The 26,464-nt window shown below is 44.1% G+C and overlaps 2 protein-coding genes across 5 annotated transcripts in view; both read right to left on the bottom strand.

The window, feature by feature from the left end:
- The window catches only part of fam13b (family with sequence similarity 13 member B), a 51,881-nt gene extending 40,391 nt beyond the window's left edge, over window positions 1-11,490 (bottom strand). The window contains exons 1-2 of one of the 4 annotated variants that reach the window (XM_080843664.1): window positions 11,303-11,490; window positions 2,018-2,178 (exon numbers count right to left, since the gene is read on the bottom strand). The gene's annotated coding sequence lies outside the window, so the exon portion shown is untranslated. Of the gene's footprint in view, window positions 1-178; window positions 241-2,017; window positions 2,179-6,770; window positions 8,018-11,302 lie in introns of those variants that run through there. The other 3 variants (XM_080843663.1, XM_080843666.1, XM_080843665.1) reach the window with 3 other exon arrangements.
- Window positions 11,491-14,417: 2,927 nt separating this feature from the next.
- Window positions 14,418-19,118, bottom strand: cxcl14 (chemokine (C-X-C motif) ligand 14). The gene is made up of 4 exons (XM_080843662.1): window positions 18,817-19,118; window positions 17,745-17,850; window positions 15,386-15,499; window positions 14,418-14,879 (listed from the first exon to the last, which is right to left on the bottom strand). Exons 1-4 carry the CDS (start codon window positions 18,878-18,880, stop codon window positions 14,864-14,866), a joined length of 300 nt encoding a protein of 99 aa, XP_080699788.1. The 5' UTR covers window positions 18,881-19,118; the 3' UTR covers window positions 14,418-14,863.
- Between the last annotated feature and the right edge of the window lie 7,346 nt (window positions 19,119-26,464).

Here is a 26,464-nt window from a genome sequence, read left to right as displayed (position 1 = left end):
AGCCCTGCCTGATAAAGCTTTCAGATTGGAGGGAAAATGGGACTAAGTTCATCTGCCTGTGGTTATTGTGTTAGTATTCTGCTACGCATAGAGCTTCATGAAGCACACACACACACACACACACACACACACACACACACACACACACACACAGACACACACACACACACACACACACACACACACACACAGGATGTGATGCCTTTATTTCAAACTGTGGCTCAGACAGGGAGAACATTGAGAGGAGCAGTGGAATGCAGCATTGGTTTCCATGGCGTCTCCATGACTACAGACACAAACAAACGGACAATGTCAATAGCCATGTTTCCACTATTATTCCACTATTCCACTATAGGGGCCAACCGGGTCTGATGGCCTGGGGCCTCAAGCCTCGAGAACAAAACACATTTGCATCTCTACTATTGGGTAACTTACAGGCCCATAACATTCTGCCTTGGTGTCAAATTTACCCATTTCACAAGTGAGTGGGAAGTTCAAGTGGAGGTGTCATGCAATAAAGACTGGATGCCAGGCACCTGCAACCTACAGCACAATTAGTTAACTAAAGTTTGTTTGCTTTTGCTAATCTGCACTTTGTGGAATGTATAGTCAACACTCAAATAAAGCGTATCCTTCAAGACGTGGCTCTAGTATAGTGCAGCTGAAGGCATAGTTGCCATATAGGCAAGTTAACATCAGCCTGAATTTAAAGCACGCCATAGCTAGCATAGCAATCGTTCATAGCAATAGCAATCGCTGCTTGCAATGAATACGCTTTCACAATCCAGCACTTATTTGATGCTAATTAAACATAAGTATTGTGTTCATTTGAGCCAGCTGTTGGTATTGAAATATGTTAAAATTAGATCCACAAGCCATTACACGCTATAATCCTTCTCCACCATTTCTATAGCGTAGCAGCCTAGTCTCTACATCATGTTGTTAACATCGTGGGAAAGTTCACTTTTCTGTTCATTTCTAACCACGAGTTGTAACTGATGGCACTCTGGTAGTTGTGAAAATCTCAGCCTGTTTGTCATTAACAATTATCATTAACGCAATGTTTGTCGTTAACAATGAAAACTTTTAACCTCATAACACATAAAACAACATAAATAACATAAATAACATGGCTGGGACAACAGTGACTTGCTTTTTTGTAGGTTGGTGTAGAGACATCTTATTGGTGGTTTGTTTGAAATTGGGTAAATAGCTTCTATATGCCATTATGTATGAGCCTACAACATTTTATTTTCAGAATTTCAAGACCTGTGCACAAAGGCATGTGTTGGCTAAATTTTGATTGGCTTTGGACGGCCATTTTGTGAGCAAGCAAAACAGAACTTCAGGAGTACATCCCAAGAATGTGGTAGTGACGCAGGGTGTCAAATTTCATGAACTTTAAACCTTTACATCTCAAGATATTGGCTAACGAGGTGCTAGATTCTTTGAACATTATTCACTAGCACCAAGAGGAACGCACACCTTATATTCCGTGTCAGACATGTGAGGCTACAAGCATAACATGTTTCATGTGGATTGGTGAAGTCCAAGTACACATTTGAAAAGGCTGTGGGTATTTAGGGGTGGGGGTACACCATGCATGGACATGAGCCTGCACTGACCCCTGGCATTCATCTCTGTGGCGTCGGCATGGAGACCAGACTCAGACATTTTGACACCCCTAACAGAGTTAACAGTGTCTTCACTGGGTACACAAACCAGCTCATACACCAATACCCTTTTTTAAAAAATCAAACATGCCTTGCTTTAAAAGTTTGCTCTTTATCAGGAATTTAGATACACATACATTTTGCCAACATTTGCCGCAGTTATCTAACTAATAATCAATCGCCCCCTAATACACACAGACATATTCACACAAACTAGCCTAATCACAGTAACACATTCACAAACACACACACAAACTAACTAAAAATGTACACATGTACACACTGATCACAGAAACACAGAAACACAAAAACACACACACACACAGATTTAAAGAGGAACTCACCGTTTGGCAATTAAAAGACCCAGAAGTTCAGTTAATCTCCTGTCCTCCTCCCGCGCAGACTGGTACATGCATCTATGGCTGCTTCAGGTTGTGACAGAAGATGAGCCTGTAGTTCCTCATTGACAGACCGCAAATCCCGTGGAGGACTTCAGATAGTTGAACTGTGCGGGGGGCAGACAGGGGGAGGAGAGGAGGCAAAGAGAGGAGAACATGAGGCATTTTAAATTAGACTGTTCACATCAGCATCCATCCGACAGCATCCTCATCTAGCCCCGATCAAACCCTACATGCACAAATATGTAAAAAGGAAATGGAACAGAGAGCGTGGAGATGGCCTAACCATCCAGCCACAACATGACAGCCTTTATAAGGCCGGTCTCACAGCGGTATCCTCACAGCAACACAACACAGGTCCGGTCCGGTCCGGTCGAGGTCTGATCAACGACATCTGACTGAGATGACCAGTGAATGGTGCTAAGCCGACTTGGGTCGTCATGGCAACCCTCTGGTATACTGATGCTCTGGGGTGTAGAGACTTGCCTGGTATTTAATAAAGCCATTTGACCTCTAGGCACTAAGTGACTGGGACCCGGCGTACTAAGACGTGCATTCAAAACACCACATGCCAAAAGTCTACAATAATGCCCAGAGGAATGCTAATCCACTGGAAAACAAGGATGGATCTCTCACTCGATGCAGCAACCATGTGCCTGCAGCTCTACCTCCTCCTCCTGCTCCTCCTGCTGCTGCTGTTGTTGCTACCCAGAGGAAGGAGGCAGAGCTGCTGGCTGCTAGCGGTGTTCTCCTTTCAGTCGTAACCAGCCACAATATGCCTGCTGTGATTCTGTGATTTGGCACAGACCAGCAAGTTTCCACAGTTTGACCTTAACGCCCTACGCCTGCACCAAATAATGTATTATAAATAACCCTCTCGTCTCCTGGCAGAGCAGTGTAGTGTGTGTGTGTGAGTGTGAGTGTGAGTGTGAGTGTGAGTGAGTGTGAGTGTGAGTGTGAGTGTGAGTGTGAGTGTGAGTGTGAGTGTGTGTGTGAAGTCTCTCTCTCTCAGCACTAAATTACTTTTCCTTTCGCTGTGCTCTACATCGGGCTCGGCACTGTTAGGCAACACCAGCGACCAGCGTCCAACATCCAACATCAGGAGCCACTACAACAACATGGAGGCTAGAAAATCACTCGCGCTCCCTCTCTCTGCTCTGAACTGCAGGGGAAAAATGGGCCTGGAGTCATGTTTGATGGAAAGCATACCGGCCAATGAAAATGTATCTGTACCTTATCTGTACAATCTGTTCTTCATAACAGCAAAGCAAGTTGGTTTGGATAAAGTAAATAAATGAAATGTAATACTGAGACAAGATAAAACAAGATAAACAAGAGGGCCCCCCCCCCCCCCACATTGTTCCACTATGAAGTGGTCCAGCAGAAGACCCTAAACACTGGAATCAGAGGAACCATCCAGAAGCTCTCAGTGCATGTGTGGCCTGCAGCTGAGGCCCTCGGTGCTATGAAATCATAGCGTTCACGCGGAGAGGACTGAATGTTCTCAAATCTGTGCTGAAGCGTGCAGGAACCGTCCCAACAGAACAAAAGGGCCACTGCTGGCCCAGCGGAGCAGAGCGAGAACAAGAACGCTGCTAATCTCAAACCCACCTCATCATGCTACATGACCCTTCACTCCACAATGTTAACCATTGTCTGAGTGTGTGTGTGTGTGTGTGTGTGAGAGAGAGAGCGAGAGAGAAAAGGAGCTCAGTTCCCGTTAAGTGCTTCTGAAACTTCCTCACTTAGCTTTCGGGCCCCGCTGCCGTCTCTGTGACATCAGCTCTCTGACCCTTCCTACTCCTTGGGTCCTGTGTGTAGTTCAGCACCACAGCTAATAATAAGGGGGTCATTTAAAGGCACAGCAGGGGCTGACCAGGTGGAGACTCCTGCTGTGGACTCCACCAGACCAGCCCTGTGAGCTTAGAGGCGTTTACTAAACCTCCTGCTTCATAGCTTCAAGCGAAGACAGAAGGTTGAGTAGTGTCCAGAGAGGGACGCCCCAGAGTTCAGCGGCCAAGGCCGTCCCCAGACTGCACGATCACACTGACACGGCAGATTTCACGACACAGAGAAACCCATCCACACTGGAGTGGCATTGCAAAAGAGGAACCACGGCGAGTGCTGGAACTGGAACATGCAAAGCTCTTCAAATAATTAGTGTGACAGAATGACAGGAAGACACTGAGCCAGCAAAAAGCCAGAGGGAGAAAGAGACTGACAGAAAAAAAGGAAAGTAAAACAGAAAAAAGAAAGAAAAAGATGTAGTCAAAAGACAGCTAGAAAGAAAAAGACAAAGAGAGGGAGGGATGGGGACATAAAAGCAGAGCATAGAGAGACGGATGTAAAGGGAGAACGAGAGAGAAAAATGACCATATCCCTGTAAAGATTAGCAATTTTTTTCATTCTATAAAATTAAAAATAAACAGTAGGCTATTTGTAGTCCTTGAGGTTATATATGCATTGCTACCCTACACTCCCTACCCTATAACAGCAGGTCTATCACATATCACAACTCACAAGCCTATGCCCTGAGTAGATTTTCTGAATGGACTGTAGCCTTTTCATTTTCTGTAATCTAGAAAAATTTAAATGGGAAACAGAATTTTACAATAAAAGAAAATGGCTTCCACAGGGCCCTAGAAAAGGAGAGAGCAAAGCAAGATAATCGGGGGAAAAAAGAAAAATGAAGTGGGAAGGGGAAGTGAGAGAGCGCTAAAAAAGAGCAGGCTAAAGATCTCGGAGATGACAGCTCCTGTCCCTGAGCTCATCTTAATAAAGCAGAGTACTTCTTTGGGGAGCAGCTCTCTGTGCGACGCCGTTCTGAATAGGACAGAGGTAAGACACACACATAAGGTCAAGGTCAACCAACGCTGACGTCACACAGCCCCTGGCCCAGAGCGGCCGTCCCAGGGGCACTCCCCGCAGGCCGTATCAGGGTCAATCCAGGTCAGTAAAAATAGAAGCAGGTATCTTCGGCGTCTTAAGCGTCTTTAGCTGCAGGTAGCCTGGATCACTTTAACATGCTTACAAGGCTTCCTCATGTGAACGCCAAACCTGCTGATGTCTCACATAACTGGGTCTGTACTACTGGTGAGGACATGGGACTGGCTTCTCTGAAAGGCCTCTTCATTCATCAGATAGAAGGGTACCAGAGGACAGCTCCATGACGGCGCCCATTTTCAAGTCAGACGCTCACTGCTGATAAGATGCTGTGATGTACAGTAGCTTCAAATGGGTGATTATGTGATGTTCAAGATTTGTTGAAATTTACACGGATCATCATTTTCTATTTTAGGGGTTAAATTATGAATCCGTTTAGCGGTAAGGTTTTTTGCAAATTATTCCAGAATTATACTGTACAGATCTAGAATTTACATGAACTGCCATATATATTATCACGCCCTCAAAGTGGCCTTGTGTAACTTATAAGAAAAGGGTATTTCCGTGCAAATATCCATTTCATGTTGCTTTCAGTATCTTGATTTGACGTTAAATTAGATCAGGTTCAGAATTAGTTATGGTCACTTAAGTGTCCTTGCTGTCATTAAGGCTTAAAAGTTCAAACCCTCAACCCTTTGAGGAGTTGGATCACAAATATGTGATTAGAATGATGGATGATTAGAATGCAGTTATCAACTGAAGGTTCCAGTTGTAGATGTAATAATAAAGAATTCAAGCAATCGCTATAACGGCAGAGACCAATCAGCAGCCGGGACAGGGACTTGGCATCCAATTAGCAGTATGGACTAAGACTGGAGGACCAATCAACAACCAACTGATCAGAGTCTGAGAGCCAATGGGCAATTAGGGGATGGCAGTCATCCTGTCTGTCCCAGTTAGTGCACAGCCGGCTAACAGCATGGTCTAACACTGTGATGCACCACTGACACACACACACACACACACACACACACACACACACACACACACACACACACACACACACACACGGAGCTCCATCTGGACCCAGCAACAGCAGAACACACCAAAGAGAGAAAGAGAAAGTGGCGGGAGGGAGGGAGAGAGAGAAAATTAAGTAAATTGAGACAAGAGTGAAAGAAAAGCAGGATGATGAAAGGAGGAAGGCATAGGAGATGGAGACAGAGAGCTACAGAGAAATGCCAGAGAAATAGCGGGAAGGAGGGTAAGACAGATGGAGATATGGCCAGGGAAGGGATAAGGGATGGGAGGAACAATTGTAGACAGAGAGAGAGAAGGGGAGAGGTTGTGCAGTACTTCACACTGGCCCTGACAGGGAGTTTGTCTAGTGCTAGTCTGTGCAGTGGCAGCAGCAGCTTTAGATGGCCTCTGTTGCTAGCCTCTGCTGTCACTGCAGCCAACGAGAGAGATAAAGCAGACCTGCATCAGCTCGGCTAATCATTAACACGACAACGACAACGACAACAACAACAAAAACAACAACAACAGCAGCAGCAGCAGCAGCTTGACAGAATATGATCAACAGAGATATCTGAAACCTGCCACATGTCTGGCTAAAGTTCCTTGTTGCCGCCACAAGGAATTATGGAACGGCATTATCTCCGTTCCTTCTTTAAAGCATGGTCCAGTAATTTTATGCTAAAGGAGATGGATTGAAGCAACTTTTCTTCAGCATTTAGAGAAATCGACTAGCTTTCATCATGGCGGACATTTAAAAGACTTTTGGGTCATTTCACTCAGTAAGGAACCTCCCTACCTTCCAAAAAGACTATTCGACCGCAGACCAGGTCCTCGGAAACTCTCTTTTGAGGACAGAGGCAGGAAGTTCCCCGTCTCTCTGTCTGTCTGACGTGATGTTAATCTTTGGCTATATTTGAGTACTGTCTTAGTCACAGGCGTAGGGAGGTTTTCTGTGGGAGGCGTCTCAACAGCAAGCAGAAACAAGAGCACGCAACAGACATTTCTGTGCTGCTGGCTAAGGACCCACCAGCCAATCAGAACCATTTTTTAGATGTGTGAGGGAACTGAGGTGAGAGGTTTTTAAGATGTGTGAGGGAACTGAGGTGAGAGGTTTAACGTTGACTGCCGTCAACTGCTGATGAAGGCATCACAGAGGGCCAACTTAAAAGAACATAGTGACCTTTCTGCAGTAGACTCCACCAGGTGAGCCCTGTAACATTAGCTACAGCGTTGGCTAACGCTCATGAGGAGTCATGCTGCCTGTCCTGCCCCTGCAGACTCCACAGTGAGTTCCTGGAAACCGGGCAGAATTCACCTCAGACACTTTAGCCCTCCCCTTTCCTAACAGGAACCGACACCGGGCAGATCTGAGACAGACCCGGGCCACAGACATCTGAAGTCTTGGAACTCTGCAGGGATTTCCCTGCACAGGTCTTGTGACAGCAGGCTATGCCCCGATAGAGATAAGAGAACAGATAAGCCGGTATGAGTTAATGTGATTATGTTTATCCCAAAAATGATTCGCACACTAAAACACTGGCCTAGTTTCCTTTCTATTTTTCTCTCTTTTCATCCAACAAGCTACACCCAACAGCAGCTGCACCTCGCTCATGACAGGCTGTGGTCTGATTTGATCCAGAACAGAGCCAGAACAGAGCCAGAACAGGGCCAGAACAGGGCCAGAACAGGGCCAGAACAGAGCCAGAACAGGGCCAAAACAGGGCTAGAACAGAGCCAGAACAGAGCCAGAACAGGGCCAGAACAGGGCCAGAACAGGGCCAGACCAGAGCCAGAACAGGGCCAAAACAGGGCTAGAACAGGGCTAGAACAGAGCCAGAACAGGGCCAGAACACGCTGCTCTCTGATGTTTTACTCAGGGCGGGGAGCTTCCCAGAGGTCTGGCTCCTCCTGCGTGAACAAAGCGACTCTTGTCCTCCATTTCAAACAGTGGCCGTTGCTACATAGCGGACTGTCCCAAAGCCTTGTCTGGGTGACTGGGTGGCTCTCGGCTCGATTGAAGTTAATCGATTTAGCGCTACCGCCGGCGCTGCTGCCCTGTTAGCACGAGCCCTTGCACAGACCAGGCAGGACGCTAAACCAGCCAACGCACATATGGTGCCCCAAATGTTTCTCGGGTCTGCTTGCTCTGTTAGATGAGGCAGGAACAAGACAATCGGGCAAATCTGTATGTGTATGTGTGTAATCAGAGGATGACACATTCAGCGTTTCTCAGTGGATATTTTCTCTACACATCTGTTACAGTCATCAGATAAGAGATGCACCCCCCTCACCAACAGAATAACGTAATGCGCCCCCACCCCACCCATGTCAGTGCGAGTGGGTGGGTGGGGGAGGGCATGCTGTGCATGGTGAGAACCCAAGCTCTAGCCGTTCACTATCCCCCAACTCCAGGCCTCAGAGGGCAGAAACTGGTGGTGGACTCGGACGTCCTGCTGGTGTGAACACTATGTGTATGTCTGGTCTCTCACGTCCCCTCATGCTGCCCGCCTGGGTCGGGCTGGTTTGGGTTTAGCTTGGCTGCTCGCCCCGGCACACCAGCGCCGTATCCCAACTGAGGCGGAGCAGCAAGGGGGCCAAGTCTGTCTTTCTCAGGGCCTGTATCCTCACAGCTAGTGCCAACAGCAGCCATTATATTGTCGTCGTACCCCCCCAATTGTTGAAAATGCAACCCACAATATTTTAGTTGGGGAATAATAGGGCCAGCGGTTGAAATGAAATGCACTAGAGCCAAGGATAACCTGGAAGCTTTTGCTGTCGTTTTTTTGCCACCAAATCGAGCAAAAATAATCTAGATTATAATCTAAAGTATTTTTATAATGTATTATTACTATACCGAGTCTAACATTGGAAATACAACAATACTACTGTTTACAATAAAGTATTTCTTACAAATGTTATCAATGTTTTCAACAACACAATTGTTATTCATCTATAACCTATTTTAATGTCCCATGGATAAATTCTTACCCTCTTAACTAACAGGCTTTAAGGCGAAGAAACTGCAGACGGACAGATGATCTGGCCAAACCAGGCATCTGGCATATCACGCGTGCCCTGCCTTAGCCGCTTCCGTATCAACGCTACAGCTTAATTAAGTGACAGAAAGCAGGCCTTTTACAACAGCCAGACAGAAAGAACATCCTGTGCTCCTGTTTAAAATGTGCATGCAATCCTGCTGTGTAGGGTATGAAGCCTGCACTCCTGTGTGGGGGTATGAAGCCTGCACTCCTTTGTGGGGGTATGCTGACTGCACACAGGCCAGAGCATTAGGAGGCTGGGAAATCAACACCAAAATTCACACACATGAAACAACCAACTGTGGTACCAGAGAATGTGATGCTTGCCTCTTTCTTTTTACATGGGCTTTAATAACCCTTTATAAGTCTTAAGTGTCTGTGAGCAGTGTACCTCTGCTCTGGAATGCATGATATCTGAAACTGCTTTTTCAATAACAAATGACTGTAAACCAACACGAAGGAAATGACCACACTACATCTTAGCATTTGACAAAATTGATACTCAAAACCACTTAAGGATACAGTGCATAGATCTACAACCACACATTATCAGTTGTCATGTTTCAAGTTCAAATGCATACTGTGTATAGATGTATGTATTTGATTGTCAGTAAAACAAACTGTTTCATGCCCACATAGCATGAATTTGTATCCTGTCTGTGTTTACAAAACAACTAACTAGTTGTTCCCCTGCGGCCAAATTTGTGTGCATGGCTCTGTGATTCTGGGCTAAGTACACTAGAAACATCCATTACTGAGGAGCGGTCTGGATTCCCTGCTGGGCAAGCTTATACTGTGTCCTACTTTTAAGGCTGCACTATTTTATTACACAGCTGTACATTTGACAAAGTGTGCCTCTGGCAGCAGTTAATCAGCCATAGGTGCCTCTCTCTGAAGACAAACAACTTTAAACAGCAGCTGCTGGAAGAGAAGTATAGATCTCTATTTCCTGTAACAAGACTCAAGCGTATTTGTGCAGTCGACCTGCGACACCAATGAGGTGGTTTGTTAGGCTTGATGAATAGGTCAGCTGCTTAGGATGACAAAAAACTGTTTTCCCCAAGTATTGTGTCCTGAACAGTACTAAGGGAAGTTAGCCTCTTACAGAACTGCTGCAAGGCTTGGGTGTATAAACCAAGAGCACTTCAATGGACGTGAGGTAGTTTCGATCTCACGAGACCGAGAACATTCTACGGTAGTCCATCCACTCAGGGATCACCCTCGCGCAGTTCAAATCCATGGGCGGAGACGAAATATTTCGCTAAATGTCAATATGCTCTTTATCCCGCTTTGTTAAAAAATAAAACAGCAGGTAATTTCTACGACAACTGATGCGTTGTATCAACATAAATCAGACGGGCGTATTTTTACAGAGAATACATTAGTGGAGAATATCACTTATATCTGTAACGATGGGTAACGTTAATGTTGACCAGCCACTCCTACTTCAGGAATACTCACTACGTTTACGTCACTAAGACGAATTTTATAACACCAATTGGGATTTATAGAAACCATGGGACAATGCAATTACACTTTCCGTTTAACATGCAAGTAAACGAACCATTTTTTTTTAAATGGAGTTCTAAAAAGACTGACATCCTACATTTGCTTCCTTGACACTGGTTTCATAATAACCTCAATGGTCATTTACGTTAACGTTAGCTGGCTCATTATATGCTAACATCAGAACTGATGAGCTGTGCTTATCGATAGCTGTCGATAGCTTACGTTAGAACCATTGGTAATATTAATAGGCGCATCTTCCTCCATCCATATTTGAAGAGCAGACTGTTTACAGTTTCCCGTGATAATGAAACGAAACTAGACACCTAGGGTTGTTACAAAATCGAAAATGCACATTAGCAAGCTGGCTACGACAGTGCCACATCCGTAATGCCACTAAATTCCGATTGTAGCAGGCAAGAGATAGTTCACCAGTTTCCTGGGGCTAGTGATGGTGGCTTATGCTAGCAATCAAGATGGCAATTACAGTGTAAATTTTCGTTAATACGCTAGCTAGGACTAGCTACTGCTAGGCGAACGTCTTAAACATGCAGGAGAGGTTTCCTACTACCGTGTGGAGATAAACATGCATCAATGTTACATTCAGATTTTAGTTAACCTTAATACGACTGCCAAAACAGGTCAAAACTTGCAAGCGCATCAAGCTATGCTAGCGTTAACGTTAGCTAGCTGAAAAGCTATGGAGGCTGTGCAAAACTAGCCAGCTAACGTTAACAGTCGAGCATCAGGCTAATCAAATAAGCCAGACAGGCAGTGCACCTACCAGGTCAAAGCCAACAGGAATCCGAAGCTAGAAACTAGTAGAGTAATTTTCCTTGTTTATGTCGTGCTGGACGAAGAGTTTTAGAGCAAATGATTAGAAATAGCTGGAGAATTCGGAAAACATATCATCTTGCTTGTATCAACTGGTTCCCTGTTTGTTCAGATTAAGAGACCGTTTGCGAGCTCATCGCAAGAACGTATCACACACCCACAATGAAAAAGAGCTGCCAAATTCTGTCCCCGCCTCTCCTAGAAACTGTATGTCAGATGGACGGAGAGCTGTGGCTTGTAGCCAATAGCTCGAAAGCAAAAATATACTACATTAGACTGCCCCCTATTGATTTGAGAACATTATTTTATTTTTTTACTGTAGAAAGAATGAAAGATTATGCGCAGATTAATATTTCTTTGTATGTATTGTTCTGCAGGGAAACACAAGTAGTTTTCATTTGACGGTACCAGCTGATTAAACACAAGGCAGCTGTTTATGCCGTTTACATGCACATACCGCCATCTATCGATTACAATTATTTCCTTTATTCACGGGTATGTAAGTATGCATTAGATAACACGCAAAAGCCATGATGTTTTTTTTCCAGTGTTTCAAACTCAAATATATTGATGATGACTATAATAATGACATTATGAAATCGCTGTAGATGTATGAAGTGCTGAAAAAGAATAGGCTGCTGCAGTATGCTTAGGCTACATGACAAATGAGATGGTAATGGAAAAGGAGAAATGGATAACCTTAAAGTGTAAATTCACCCCCAGCACTCCACCCGCTGCATAACAATAATAATAACAATAATAATTCAAACATTTAAATAATAATAAAACAATAACAATAATAATCATAATAATGAGAGTGGTGCTGATATTTTAGACTGAGAGTCTATGAATATCAGTAGAGGTTTACCAAATGTCATTAGCACCGGCCTTGCAAAGTTCAGGATTATTTTTAAACTGGAGATGGCAAGTTGAGCCACTTTGGAGATTTTATATCAAAATGCAAATTGTGTCAGAATTAAAGGGAAACTTTGGGATTTCAACCTGGCCTTATATAGATCTTTTTTGGGCCGAACCTTTACTAAGAACAAGTACGGGTTTTGAGTTAGAATACTAAAATGGGCAGCAGCAAAATGGATAGGATATGAAGCATGTCACCCACCTATTTCCATCTGTTTACCTTATTAACCCTAAAGAAACAGTTTGAACCGTCAGCATTTTAGCTTTCTCTCCTTCCATTCTCCAACGTAGCACCCCATTCAGACCCTTATAATCACATTTATGAACCATTATCAATGACGAAAACAAGCAGTTTACTAACAAACTATGGCCGATTATGATAATTAATTGTCCGTAGAAAAATTGGACCCAAAAAGATCTAGAAACTGGGCCCAGGTTGAAAAATCACAAAGTTTCCCTCTAACACCAGTATTGATGTGTTTAATCACAGTTCTGTCCTATGATTTGCAGTTTGCAGCTCAAAAGACACTTACACTTTCAGCTTCCAGAACCATCTTGACACACAGTGCCAAGGAATTATGTTTAGTGTGGGAATTTTTAATCTTGAATCATAACCTATTCCTATTCATTTGAGAAAATGTGCTGTGATCTACAACAATACACTACGACCTATGGAATTTGCACGTGGAGTAGGTCTATTCAATATGACTTAGTCTTGTATGCACTGAACACCATTTTATATAATAGCACACTGCTTTCAGAGAAGGTTGTGTATTCAGAAATGTGTTGACCTTGCACAGAGGCCCTGAAACTGTTTCACATATTTGTTAGTGGCAAAGACTAGATGGAGTGAGATGTGGTGCAAGGTTGTTATATAAAGAAAAGATAGAAAAAGACTTTCTAGTGGTTGAGTTCCAAATACAAAACAACACACACACACACCACACACACACACACACACACACACACACACACACACACACACACGACACACAGACACAGACTGCACTGTGTTGTTTCAAATCATTTTATTGCTGTGCTTGTTTGTTGATAACACTCCTTGGAATGCAAGTGAAAGCTGTGTTTGGTGGGTCAGTCCCAACACAGAACCTCATACACTTCTGTTATTGAACATTTAAATAGTAAAAACAACAACTGTAACTCAAAAAAGAACTGATACATTACACTAAGAGGTCTTATAAGAGTTGTGTCACAGACTAGGCGGTCTATACAAGTTTTATATTCCTTTACACATACATAAGATATACAAGAAGAAATGACAGAGGTGTACACATTCCATTAAGTGGAACATATAACTGCCAGTATACCAAATGTCTTAAAAGCAAACAGCTTAAAAACAGGAGCCCCTCACAGAGGAGGCCCAGCCTGGTGCAGTGCCCTGTTGTGGACACCAGATGGGTGTTACGGAAGAGAATGCTCACTGGCCAATTGTAAACGCATTTTCACAAGTCAAGGCCTCGGAAAGGAGTTTGTGCTGACATTGGAGATTTTCTGGACTCCCCATGGAATGATGTTTTTTTGTTTCGCAAGAAGTTTACCCCTCTATTTTCCCCTATTATATATTAAAATAGATTGTTCTGTTTGACTGGGCCGTAAAACGCTACCACACTTTGCCTTTTTCTAACATTAAGCCAGAGATGCAAGAGAACACACTGTATGTAGGGCTACAACAGTTACTAAGATCCATGCTGATTAGAAATCTAAAAGTTCCCTTTATACTGCTGATGAGGCCATGTAATCAGCTATGTAGAACTCGTGAGAATGAACACATCACAAAATAGCAGACAATTTTACAAGAGTTTTTTTCTTTGCATGGCACACATACAGTAACAATGTCATGACAATGAATGTCTATTTACACAAAAGAAGAACAGTTTGTATCGATTGCTGTTTCTTTAATTCTATAGCCCTCTACTGATTATAAATGTACCCATCTGTCAACATTATTAAGGATATGTATCTGTTGGCCTGGCCATTAAGTGAAATCAGAAAATGAAGCTGAATAATTTAATAATGATCTCTAATCCGATTTTGACCTATCTTTTTGATACTTCAGGCAAGTACCCTAGTACACAGTACACCCCCCCCCCCCCCCCCCCCCCCCACCCCACCCCTCCCCCCGAATGGTTATATGAATCACGGGACCCTTTACATGCTAAGAGACAAACTGTTACGGTCCAAGAAAAGAGATGCAATCCAAAGGGGCTAACCATCTCCTACACCAAACACACACTACGGAGCAGACTTACCAGGGTCTTCCCGTGTTTAGCTTGACAAGGCAGCAATGCTCACACCACCCTCATACACACTAACACACAGGAAATAGGTGGCTGTAGCCTTGAGCCGGAGGAAGGAGGTGAACAGGGAGATATTCAGCTGAATTTACACTGGATGGAAGTCACCCTGTCGTGGCGCTCGCCAAAGGAAGGAAAATAAATGGATTGGTAACTCTTGCCCATGCCCTGGGACTGCAGCGGCCGCTCGGATATGTGGTTTGTGTGTCGCCGGGAACAAACTAGGCCACTGCTAGTCCCCAATCCCTCTGCCACTGCTCAACAGGTCACCAAAGATCTCAGGACTCATACACCCTGTAGAGCACATGGGAACAGCACACACAAGGGCAAATTAATGAATTATCACAAATAGATGCAATGAGTTGACTATCACACGCAGCCAAAATTAATCAATTATTAAATACACAATAAAATGGACTAGTAGAACCAAAGGAAAATGACTTATTATCACATACACAGAATAAGTGGACAAGAATGAACAAAGACAACAAACTATCACAAACACATAAATAAAATGTTGTAGTTGACACAAATGCAAATGCATTGACGGGACCAGCACACACAACATGTTCTTTACACAGTGAGATCTTTATTTGAACAATAGCTGTTATAATATTAAAATTCAACTCAAACTGGAAATCTCTGATCAATTTCACGTTTCACTACTGCTTGTAGCGATTCGTAGCCAGTAGGTGGCACTGTTATCCATCTGGACATTCCTGCCCTTGTTTGGCTCGGGGAGTGAATTGAGAAAGCGCCAGAATTTCCCACAGGCAATATGTTAGTTGGCTGTGCTCTACCTGTGCTTGTCCTTCCAGATCCTGAACCACTTGACCAGGTTTTTGGTGCTCTGGAGCCTGGGGTGCAGGCAGTATTCCTGGCCTTTGAAGCGGGCAACATTCTCCATGGTCACGCTGGGGAACAGACAGAAGCAGAAAGCATTAGGGGCAATTATATAACCATGTTTGCCATGAAGGAAAATACACTCCCAACAACAGAGATGTTATTTCTCTAATATTCCTTAGAATTAATACGGCAAACGAATGAATACGGCATTGGCACATTTGGTGGGAAACGGTGAAAAATAAGACTAGATTGTTTAGGGCAAATGAATGCATATAAACATTAAATTAAGTTGCTAATTTGTATTGTAAAATACAACTGCAGTGGCATTTGTAATACCTAACCAAAAAGCTAATAAAAAAAAATAAAAACATCATTCTGATAAGATACCTGAACAAGATTCTGGTAAACTGTTGTGTTTGTTGAAACACTAGACTAACAGATACATAAGTATCATGAACACTGCCGCATAGAATAGACTTTGACTTGAAAGGGTCCATTCTCAGCCAGTGCTTTTTGTGCTTCACTGAGGAGAGTCTGTGACACCACTCTGGCAGCAGCAGTGGGGCCGTCTGGACTCAACCAGAGCCCCCAGTGATGCCCCACAGCATACATAACAGCAGAGCTAAAGCGATCTAGGTCATTAACATCACCATCATCCTCATCATCATCATCATCAACAACAACAACAACAGCATCACCATCATCCTTTTCATCATCATCATCATCATCATCATCAACAACAACAACAACATAACCATCATTCTCATCAGCATCAACAACAACTACATCATCATCATCTTTATCTTCATCATATTCAATATCACCCATAAATCCCCCACTTTTGCTTAGGTCCACAGAGATGTTTTGCCCGTTTACATATCCATTCACTGAGCATGCCCTATCCAAAGTGTCCTGTAGCACAGTGCAGTTACACTCAGACATATCTCATCAGTATGCGTGCACCAGGGGCATCAAACCCATGGCCTTGGGCCTGTTAGCATCTGAAACGAAAGTTTAAGTGTTTGTTTTAAATGTTTTAACATTTTCAGTTCAGTTGTCTGAGTCCCCCCCCCACATACACCACACGCCCCCCCCCCCCCCCCCTGCCGCCCAAGCCCTGCTCTGGGTCTCTTGGGCATTCACCTGAGGGCCTCCCCAGAGACAGAGGCCTTTTTGTTGACTTTGAGCTTGGGGTTTGGAAGGAGCAGCTCTCTCTTCCTGCATGCTAAACTGCTCGGGCCGCGGGCGCTGCCAACTTCACCGGGCACTGGGGCCGCGGGGCTTTTCCGGCGCATGCTGAGTCATATTTTTCATGGAGGGACGCAGAGCTGGTGAAACAGTACAGCCTGGTGTTGACTTGGTGTTTAAATTAATCCCAGCATCAGGAGGGACATGTCTTCAGCTAACCCAGTGCGGGGCTTTTCTTGTGACTGGCAAGTTAGTTGTTGTAGGTCAGAGCCTGACAGATTTCTCTCATAAGAAACATGACTTTCCCCAAAATGTCATCATGAGCCCTATTTACAGCTGTCTCTTGCAGAACAATATAAGTGAAATATAGACAAGAACTGATCAAAACATCTATGATTTTTGAAGAGAATCAGGGAGCTTGTTTGCTTGAAAACGTATTAAACAAGTTCATGCAATAACCTCATGGCAAAAAATATAGGCTGTTCTGCCTACTGCTTTGTACTGCTGCCTAATCCAAGCGTTTCTTTTTGTTTTGTTTCAGCTCCATTTTTTAAACATGTCTATGCCATATCGCTAAGGGCCACTAGGTGGCGACCGTGTACCCCATGTGGGAGTGGACCGGAGAGGAATAGCCCTGTTAATAAATTATACAATACAGGGGCACAGTGAAGAGGTCTGCGCAGGTGATAAACGTGTTAGTTCACCAACTTCAGTGCCATGTTTGGTCATTAAACATGGCAATGAAGGGCAGAGGTGATCTTGCCCTCTGTGCCAAGCCTTTAAAGTTTTTACGGATGTAAACACTTCATCAGAGAGCGTCTGGCGCTTAAGAAAGGCACCCTGTAATGGTGGGGTTTGACGGATGAACCATGGATGAACCATGAAGCCAGATGTTTCAATATCTAACGACGGATGCACCCAATAACCTCCTCACGAGTGGCACACAAGCCTCTGATTAATCATCAGCTCCATTTCTCTCCGACTGAAAGCCTTGGCAGTCACATTCACTGGCTTCCTAGAGGATAATTGCCACAGCCAGCCACAGATCGCTAGGGGCAAAAAAAAAAAAAAAAAGGGGGACAAGCTGACAAATTAACTGCTGGATGTGATGAGATTAGAACTCACAATATCATCTTCTCCTGGCAGAAGGGGTGTTTTGGTTTGATCTCCAGCTTCTGCACGTCCTTGTAGCGGATCTTGGGGCCTTTTCTTGTGCACCTGCATTTGTATGCTGTGAATTCGAGAGGGAAACTTGTCAGCACATTTCTATGAAAAAGGAATGCCACTGGCTGATAACAGCGCTCGACATTAAGTACACTCTTGACAAAGTGAATAAGTTCCGTTCTCTAAGGTAATATACTCATTTTTTTTGCCATTTCTGCTGAGTTCATATTGGAATCTGCAGCTGTGATGACACTTTCATGTTTTATTGTTGTGTGTATTTCTGTTTCTTTCTTTCTTCTTTTTCTTTTACTGCTTTAAAAAAATATATAATCTGCTGATCAGAACAACTGACATACATCTATCAATAAACCACTGCCCCATGACTATTTGGCACAATAGGACTTTAGGCAGCTGGCTCATGAGAGTGTGCGCAGTATTGCATTTGGATGGAGCTGCTTGCAGGTGGGCATCTGTTGCCATTGCCTCATCGGAAGGGGAGCTTGACCTACATCCAGAACCTCGTCAGTCTTCCCTAAAGCCCTGTGCACAGCACCCCGCACACGTGCACACAAACAACAAAATAACGAAGAGAAAGTAAGAGAAGAAAAGCAAAAAGAAGAGAAGAGGAAAGCATGGCTGTGTTCAGCTCTATGGTAAAGGAAAACAATGGACCGATGAACGGACTTCGACTTATGTACAGAGAAGGCTGTAGCCTATGTTAAATACTCGAATTTTGGCAAACGGAAAAGGTTTCCTCATTTTTAAACACAACCGAATTAACAATAAAAGCCCTCCCTTTTGACATTACGTGACAAATTGTACAATTCAATCTCAAACGAACCCGTATTTCAGCAGCCGTAGGCCTAATTGTTTTCAAGCAACCCACTTTGTACACCAACTTCGGAATTTGAATGTCTTTTAAGTCTTTTGAGCTCTTTGCTTAGTTTTGCAATTAAATACGTTAACAAAACTGTAATTACTTCTGACAGGATGAGACGTAGTTCATCATATTCAAACCATGGCTTGTTTTTACCTTCTGTGTTGAGGGAGTAGATTGCGATGACCAACAGAAGTAGCGCGGCTGTGCAGCGACTCATCCTAATGCTCCTTTTGAAGTGTTGTCTTCTGATTTCTGTGTGCTCCTTTTCTCCTCTGGACCGGAGTGAAGTGGCTATATCCCTACAAAACTGGTCTCTGGCGACGCCTCTCTCTGTCTTTCTCTCTTTCTCTCTCTCTCTCTCTCTCTCTCTCTCTCTCTCTCTCTCTCACACTTGTCACTCGCTCTCAGCTAAAGGCTTTGTGCACAGTGAAGTGCGCTCGGTGAGAACGGAGGGTTTCGTGTGCCGTTTGCAATCTGATGAGTTCGTAGGCAGCGGCTTTTAAAAGGAGTCGTCTCATTACTATGCACGACGACTGCAGCAGCTCCACACTCCACCGGCAGGAGAGGGTGGACAAGAGAAGTGTGTATTCGAATTTACTTGAAGAAAAACCGATCGTACATGGCTATGTTGAGATAAGACGTGTTTAATTGAATGTACTTGGTGTCGATTTATTGGGCTGAAATGAATGATTATATTCCTGAAATGATTCATGCTTTTTGAGCGTGGTTTGCCCTTACAAGAAGTTAAAGGTGAAAGGACGAAATGCATACGATCGAGACAAACATTGAACTGAATTAATTCAGGATATTGTGTCTTTGACGAACAAAAACTGGGACTTTTAGGACTGGGACTTTGATTGAAGATAACAAAACTAAATGAACAGTTTAGAGGTCGACTTCCAAAGCCTCAAATGTTCAGGTCATGGATCAGATTATTCCCCATTCGATTATGTTCAATTAAAAACAAATATGCCAACTCATCCTTCATCACGTAAGAGGAATGTCTTAAAGTTACACAACTCTACCAACTCTTCAGCATGGATTACCTCATATGCGCTGATTCACTCACTCGCCCTTTTAAAATGGGACGAAGTTTTCATTGTCCTAATTGTGTTTGATTTAAAGCTCTCTCTCTATCTCTCTCTCTCTCTATCTCTCGCTCTCTCTCTCTCTCTTTCTCTCCATATCTCATTATGGGTTAGTCACTCATCAGGCCCCCGAATCGTGTGTGTCATACCTCTGGCTTGTGTGACTGTAGCCCGTAAGCCTACATCAGTAGAGCTCAGTAGAGACCATTGTGGTTTAATCAGCCAGATCTCCACCCAATGGTTAGTCATCACAGGCTTTTGTCATGTGCAGGGATTCCTGGAATATGGCATGAAGTCATTAAAGTGCCACAGAATGCTTACCTTTCTTCTCTCTCAAGCAGTCACACTGCAGGCCTGTCCACAACAGGCTCATTTCAGTCTGTTTTGATCGTCCTGTGAGCACAAACCTTGGATGTGTTGAATGAAAGGCTGCACTACAGATACATGCCTGAGATGCCAAATACTGCTGAAGTGATGTGTCCAGAAGGGCTTTCTATTAGAAGAACATCCAATGCAGATGTTTGAAGCCTCCCTGTGTTTTTGTTAATATGAACATTTGACCACAGCAGAATAATGCATCTATTGTCTTTCTATTCTTGTGAGGCCCTTGAGGAGATCCAGTGACACACACACACACACATTAGCACACACCGACACGCATACAGATGCATACACACATGCACACACACACGCACACACACACATACACACATCAGCACACACTTAAACACACAAACACACACATGCATTCACACATACACACACATTAGCGCACACCGACACGCATACAAATGCATACACACATATACACCGACACGCACACACACACACATCAGCACACACAAACACACACATGCATTCACACACACAGATTAGGAGCATTCAGTGCCCAACCAGTGAATCATCAGTGTGTGTTCCATCACATCTCCCGGTCTGCATATGCAGCCAGAAGAGCTAATTGCAGCTGCCACCATACATAATGCCATCTATCACACACACACACCCCTTCCGCAGCCAACGGGCTGGCTCTGTGCCGTCAGGAGGATTCAGACCCCCCGTGCCCCCCCTCCCGCCGCTTCTGCCCGCCACATCATACAGCCAGGACTCAGCACCGCCCCCGACAGACAACACCAATCGATCACAGTCGGGCGCAATCAGACGCTCACTCTGATCTCTTGGGTCTCTCATCAGTGAGGTCAGGACTCACAAACCATCCCGTCCCCCGACTGGAGAAGCCTCTGAGCCCCCCCCCCCCCCCCCGACCCCTGGCTCTCAGGAGGCTGCCAGCAGTCCAAGAGGCTTACGTGCAGACAGGGCAGAGGGAGCTAGATGCGGTGGACTGTTTAATCACTAAAGAGCGTTTTATCAATACAAATACATCACTGAGAACAGCACAGTGTACCAGTGGACTCTCTCTCACCAAACAACCCAGATTTTTCACCAGTGACAAATGAACTAAAAGTGGTTCATGTAAACTGTTCCACCAGACCACCATCACAGACGTTTCCCTTCCCTGTCACCATCAGCTGATAAGTGTTCCTCACATCCGTGGGCCCTGCAGGCACCACAAGTATGTGCCGTCCCATCCAAACAGTCCCGTTTAAGAAACTGTCTCTGATAGCAGTGCACTCGTGTAAACATGGAGAAGATCCCATACATGGGATTCTTTCGACCTGCATAAACATTCCATGTTCCATACAGGACCACAGTGAATCACATTCCAAGTTCTGGACCAACGGGACTAAACTTAACATTCTGTGTTCTATTCTGAGTTCCGTAAAGGATTGTTTAAGGCTCCTATGCAACATACGCCTGCTGTTTCCACACATCTTTGTCTGACTTGCCGCATGTTCTGAGGTCCAAAAGATGATTTAGAGCAGTCATGCTCTAGAAGTCCACACTGATTATACTTCAGTTCTGCACTTTGTGTTTAACCTGTCTCACTGAGCTGAGATTGTTTGGTCAAATATAACAGTTGCTACGAGACATGCCCCTTAATAGTAGGAGCTGTAGTCAAGCTATCAAGGCTCATTACAAGGCCAGCCCAGATGTTGATGTTGAAATTGTCCTCAGTTCTGATCGTCTATGCTGATAGTTAGTAACAGACCCTTAGAATGCAGCACACATGGTAACACTTCAAAACCTTTGTGCATTTTAAATTTCAGAATGTTTCTGAGAAAAAGATCCACTGGCCAGGGTCTGATGAGATCTGTCACGGCTGGGGCCAGAGGTGGGACAGTGTTGACTCATCTCCCGGCTCCTGATTGGCTCAGGCCAGGGAAGCAGTAGATCACACAGGTGACTGAGAGGAGCCTGGACTCGTGAGTCTCTGTGATAGTCTTGTTTTTCCCTCCAGCGGGGTCATTGCCATGGCGCCCATCACAACCCTGCTGCCTGCTCTACTTGTGGGTAAGATAAGGAGGTACAGTGATGGATGCTGGTCGACACACGGACACACGGACCCCCCCCCCCCCCCCTCCCTCAGACACACACACACACACACACACACACACACACACACACACACACACACACAAACACACACATACAGTACATAACATGAAGTGGGGGGAAAGAACTCAAAGCGTAATTACACCCCAGTTGCCATATGTGTACTTAGGTAGGTGTAACATCAGCCCATAGTGTACTTAGGCAATTATGTAACATAAGCCCACAAAGGAAACATTTGGTTTGAAACCTGTTTACTGTTCAGGCTAGTATTTCTTTCTTCAGTCAAAGATAACAGAGGCTGCTTGATTAAAATGGATTCCATTTTTTCTAAGCCTGAGTCCCTGCTAGCATTAATGTTACTGTAACTGTTTCTAATTCTAGGATAGATTGCCACATTGCTAGTACTCCACATGACAATCGGCCCCATTCTCGAACGCAGTTAAGAACAAGGCAAGATATTTAGGAAGACACTTGTCGAGACACAAAATGTTCGAGAATGAGGCCCAATGTTATTTAACCATGGCATTTATTTAGTTTATGCCACTTGTTATGAGAGAATATGTTTATTTTGTTACTTCAGTGTCTGACTAAACTCACTCACTGTGGTAGAAATGCATATGGGATAACCTGGTTCATACGTGTCTTGATAAACAAAAAATATACCATATGGCAAGCTCTGAATGATGACTGAATGACTGAAAATCATTTAGCACAATATATCAGTTTCTGCCATGTTCCAGGCACAAGCCATCACTAGCTTCCTCAGGGTCTCACTTTTTAGAACGAGCGTGTCTCCAGTTTGTCCTCTCCAGTTTGTCCTAACCTGCACACAGACCCCACTATAATACACACACTTACACAGACCCCACTATAATACACACACTTACATTTACATTTACATTTAGTTATTTAGCAGACGCTTTTGTCCAACGTGGCGTAAAAGGGAGAGAACAGTCAAGCTACGACCAATAGAACCTGGTGTAACAATAAATACTACTGTACATTTAGACATACAGTATATTAAAAAAATGAAAAATAAGAGCGGGAATGTTGCAAGTTAAGCACTAGTCGAAGTGCCAGTTAGGACGGGAGGTGCTCTCTGAAAAGTTGGGTCTTCCAAAGCTTCTGTGGCACTTACACAGACCCCACTATAACACATTAACAGTCAAGGCTTCACATTAAAAGCAACCCTACACATGACTTCTCGTGACTTGGGAATTGAAGCAGGACAACTGTTCCACGTGTCACGGATGGGTTGTCAGGATCAAACGAGAAACCCCTTATGAAAACAAACCCTTGTCAGTCGGTGAGAGCCACAGCCGATGAGTGGGTTACGGTAGCGCTGTGTTGTGGCGTGTTGGAGCAGGGCTTGGCTCAGGTGTAATTGCAGGTAATGTGTCGCACTCAGGTGAGACGGGCCCCTCAGGGAGTTATATACAGTGTTGACTGTCTTTCTGACACCTGTCAGGTGAATGTGCTTTACGGGCATACAGCCACTCGAGGGGAATTATGGTGGAGAATTAGACTCTCATTTGTTGTGAAACATCTTCAGCTGCATTGCAGAAGGCCACCACAGGCACTTTAAGATCTTCTTACACAGATATTTACATGCGCTATTTAAACACACTATAAACATCAGTCAGCACTGACTCTTGCTAGCTTCCATTGCATATTGAGTGCATGAAGAGTAAGATGCAACATGCAGACAGAAGGCTTTATAGGCCCTTCCTAGGTTCTTTCAAAAGTCATACAGAGCTGTTAGGAAGATGTCTGAAAGGCTTTTAAGAGAGCGCTGGTTTTCTCTCAGTGTCACTCGTACACTTTAGTTAGGGAGCTCTGGCGCATGGCTTTCCTCAAGAGGGATGTAGATTCACAAACTCCACCAGTCTTCTTCTTCATACATATTTATATTTGATTTGTAAATGTTTATTTTACAAAGACCATTCAGATTTCGCTTTTGACCCCACGTCCCCTGAAAACATACACAAAAGGGGCATCAGTAAATTCCAGGGAGTCGTGGAGTAAAGAACCCTGTGTTTCCATGTCCCCCTCTAACTCTGCTATCGGAACACACTCTGAACAGGCTCTTTATTGGTTCATTTAAACACCACACACTCCAAACCGGGGTTTGTTTTGTTTTGTTGACAAGATCAGTTACTAAGGCAAGTTCATTATGGCGGAAAACTGTGAACCTAAAAATCCTTTACAATCCTAACGAAAGGGTTTACAAGGGTTTACATCATATATCATAGGATCTAAGGGGTTTACAGGGACAACATCATAGAGTTTAGAAGACTATTACACAGAGGGAGGTGCCATTCTACTAATGCTGGTGAACAGCCATTAAACATACTTCACGCAACTCATGTCTTCAAGCCTGTTTTTAATTACAAATGGTTTGCCATTAGAGTTCCTGGTGCTACAGTGCTATGTGCAGAAAATGCCATGTCACTCTACACTCACTCCCCTTTTTTGATTTGTGACGAGCAAGTTAACGGCACGGACGCCCAAGACTGTCAGTATTACATAAGACAGGCTTTAGCTGCAGGGAGAGTGGGAACAGCCCATTCAGATTGCTTTGGATTGGATCTAATTTGAGATATGTGTGTGTGTGTGTGTGTGTGTGTGTGTGTGTGTGTGTGTGTGTGTGTGTGTGTGTGTGTGTGTGTGTGTGTGTGTGTGTGTGTGTGTGTGTGTGTGTGTGTGTGTGTGTGTGTGTGTGTGTGTGCGTGTGCGTGTGTGTGTGCGTTTATTCAGAGCAGGTTTCTTTGTACAGTTATGTAAGCCACCTCAACAAAGGGCAGTTGGGAAAAACACTCCTTGAGATATTGGCTTGGGGAGAGGAAGGAACTGAGGAGGAGATGAGAGGAGATGGAAGAAGAGGGGAGAAAGAGGATGAGAGGATGGGAGAGGAGAGAACAAGAGAGAGAAGAGAGGAGAGAACAAGACAGAGAAGAGAGGAGAGAACAAGACAGAGAAGAGAGGAGAGAACCAGACAGAGAAGAGAGGAGAGAACAAGACAGAGAAGAGAGGAGAGAACAAGACAGAGAAGAGAGGAGAGAACAAAAATAAAAGAGAGGAGAGAACAAAATAAAAAAGAGAAGGAAGGAAAGGGAAACATTCCAGATCTGGGAACCGATCTTAGGCCGAATCTCGATTCTTCCCCTTGCCCCTTTTGCTTTGTCTTTGTCTTTGTCTTAACCCTAGCACTTACAAGTGTAAGGGACAAGGGCTGAAAACTTTCCCCTATGAAATGAGACGCCACTCGGTTTCGGGTACGTCACTTGGCGTCCCTGGATAATACAGGATGGTACATGTAAAGCACAGGTCGATGTCTTCAAACAAGTGCTGTCATTCACAGATATCAAACGGAATTCGCGGATAAGTTATCTGTAGACATGCGTGACTGTATGAGCTATGAAACTAGCGATTTAAAAAAAGTTTCAATTATGGTTGCAAATATACAGTATACGACTGTATCGATGGATCGATGTCTCCAAAGCAAGTGCTGTCATTCACAGATATCAAACGTAATTCGTGAATAACAAAGTTATCTGTACACATGCATGGAGTCAGGCTAGTCCTAGCAAGCTACCATATAATCTAATGAAGTGGTGGCATACGCGCTAACTGTAACCTAAAACTACTGTTTGAAAGCTTCAGTTAAGACCTACAATACTCTGCATCGTTCGTGTAGCATATTTCAGATCAAACCGAGTCATTATAAACATATAAAAAGTTGTGTAGATAGCTTTATTCATGTAAAATATTCCTCGCTTCAAGCAGCCATGTTTTTTTGAAAATTCCCGAGCTGGTTTCGCTGTGTGCTCTGGGATAGCCCTTGGAGGAGCAAGTAAGCTCTCCGATCATCTTAAATCCAAGGGGTATATAGCCCTCAATCTTATCCCTTAATCTTGATCAAATTGGGTATTGAGACACCACTAGCTCTCACATGAACGCGCAACTTCAAGGGTAAGGGGGAAGATAAGGGGCAAGGGGAAGTATTGAGATTGGGCCTTTCTGTCAGTGGTTTTCTCTCAGTCTGTATCTGGTAACCCCCTGTTCACCTCATTCTCTTGATGCCGTAACGAGGATCTGAGGGCTAAAATCGGAACTTCCTGCCCTTCACCTACATGACTGCAAAGGAATCCACTCCTGAGCGCCTCCTCGTTTGATCCCCACTGGTCTGTCAACACCCACAGGACATTAGTGCAGCTACTCATTTAGGCTGAGGCGGAGAGGTGAATGATTGACTTTTATTG

Source organism: Sprattus sprattus, assembly GCF_963457725.1.
Source record: "Sprattus sprattus genome assembly, chromosome: 8".
NCBI classification, from domain to species: Eukaryota; Metazoa; Chordata; class Actinopteri; order Clupeiformes; family Clupeidae; genus Sprattus; species Sprattus sprattus.
This window is presented reverse-complemented; position numbering and strand designations above follow the sequence as displayed.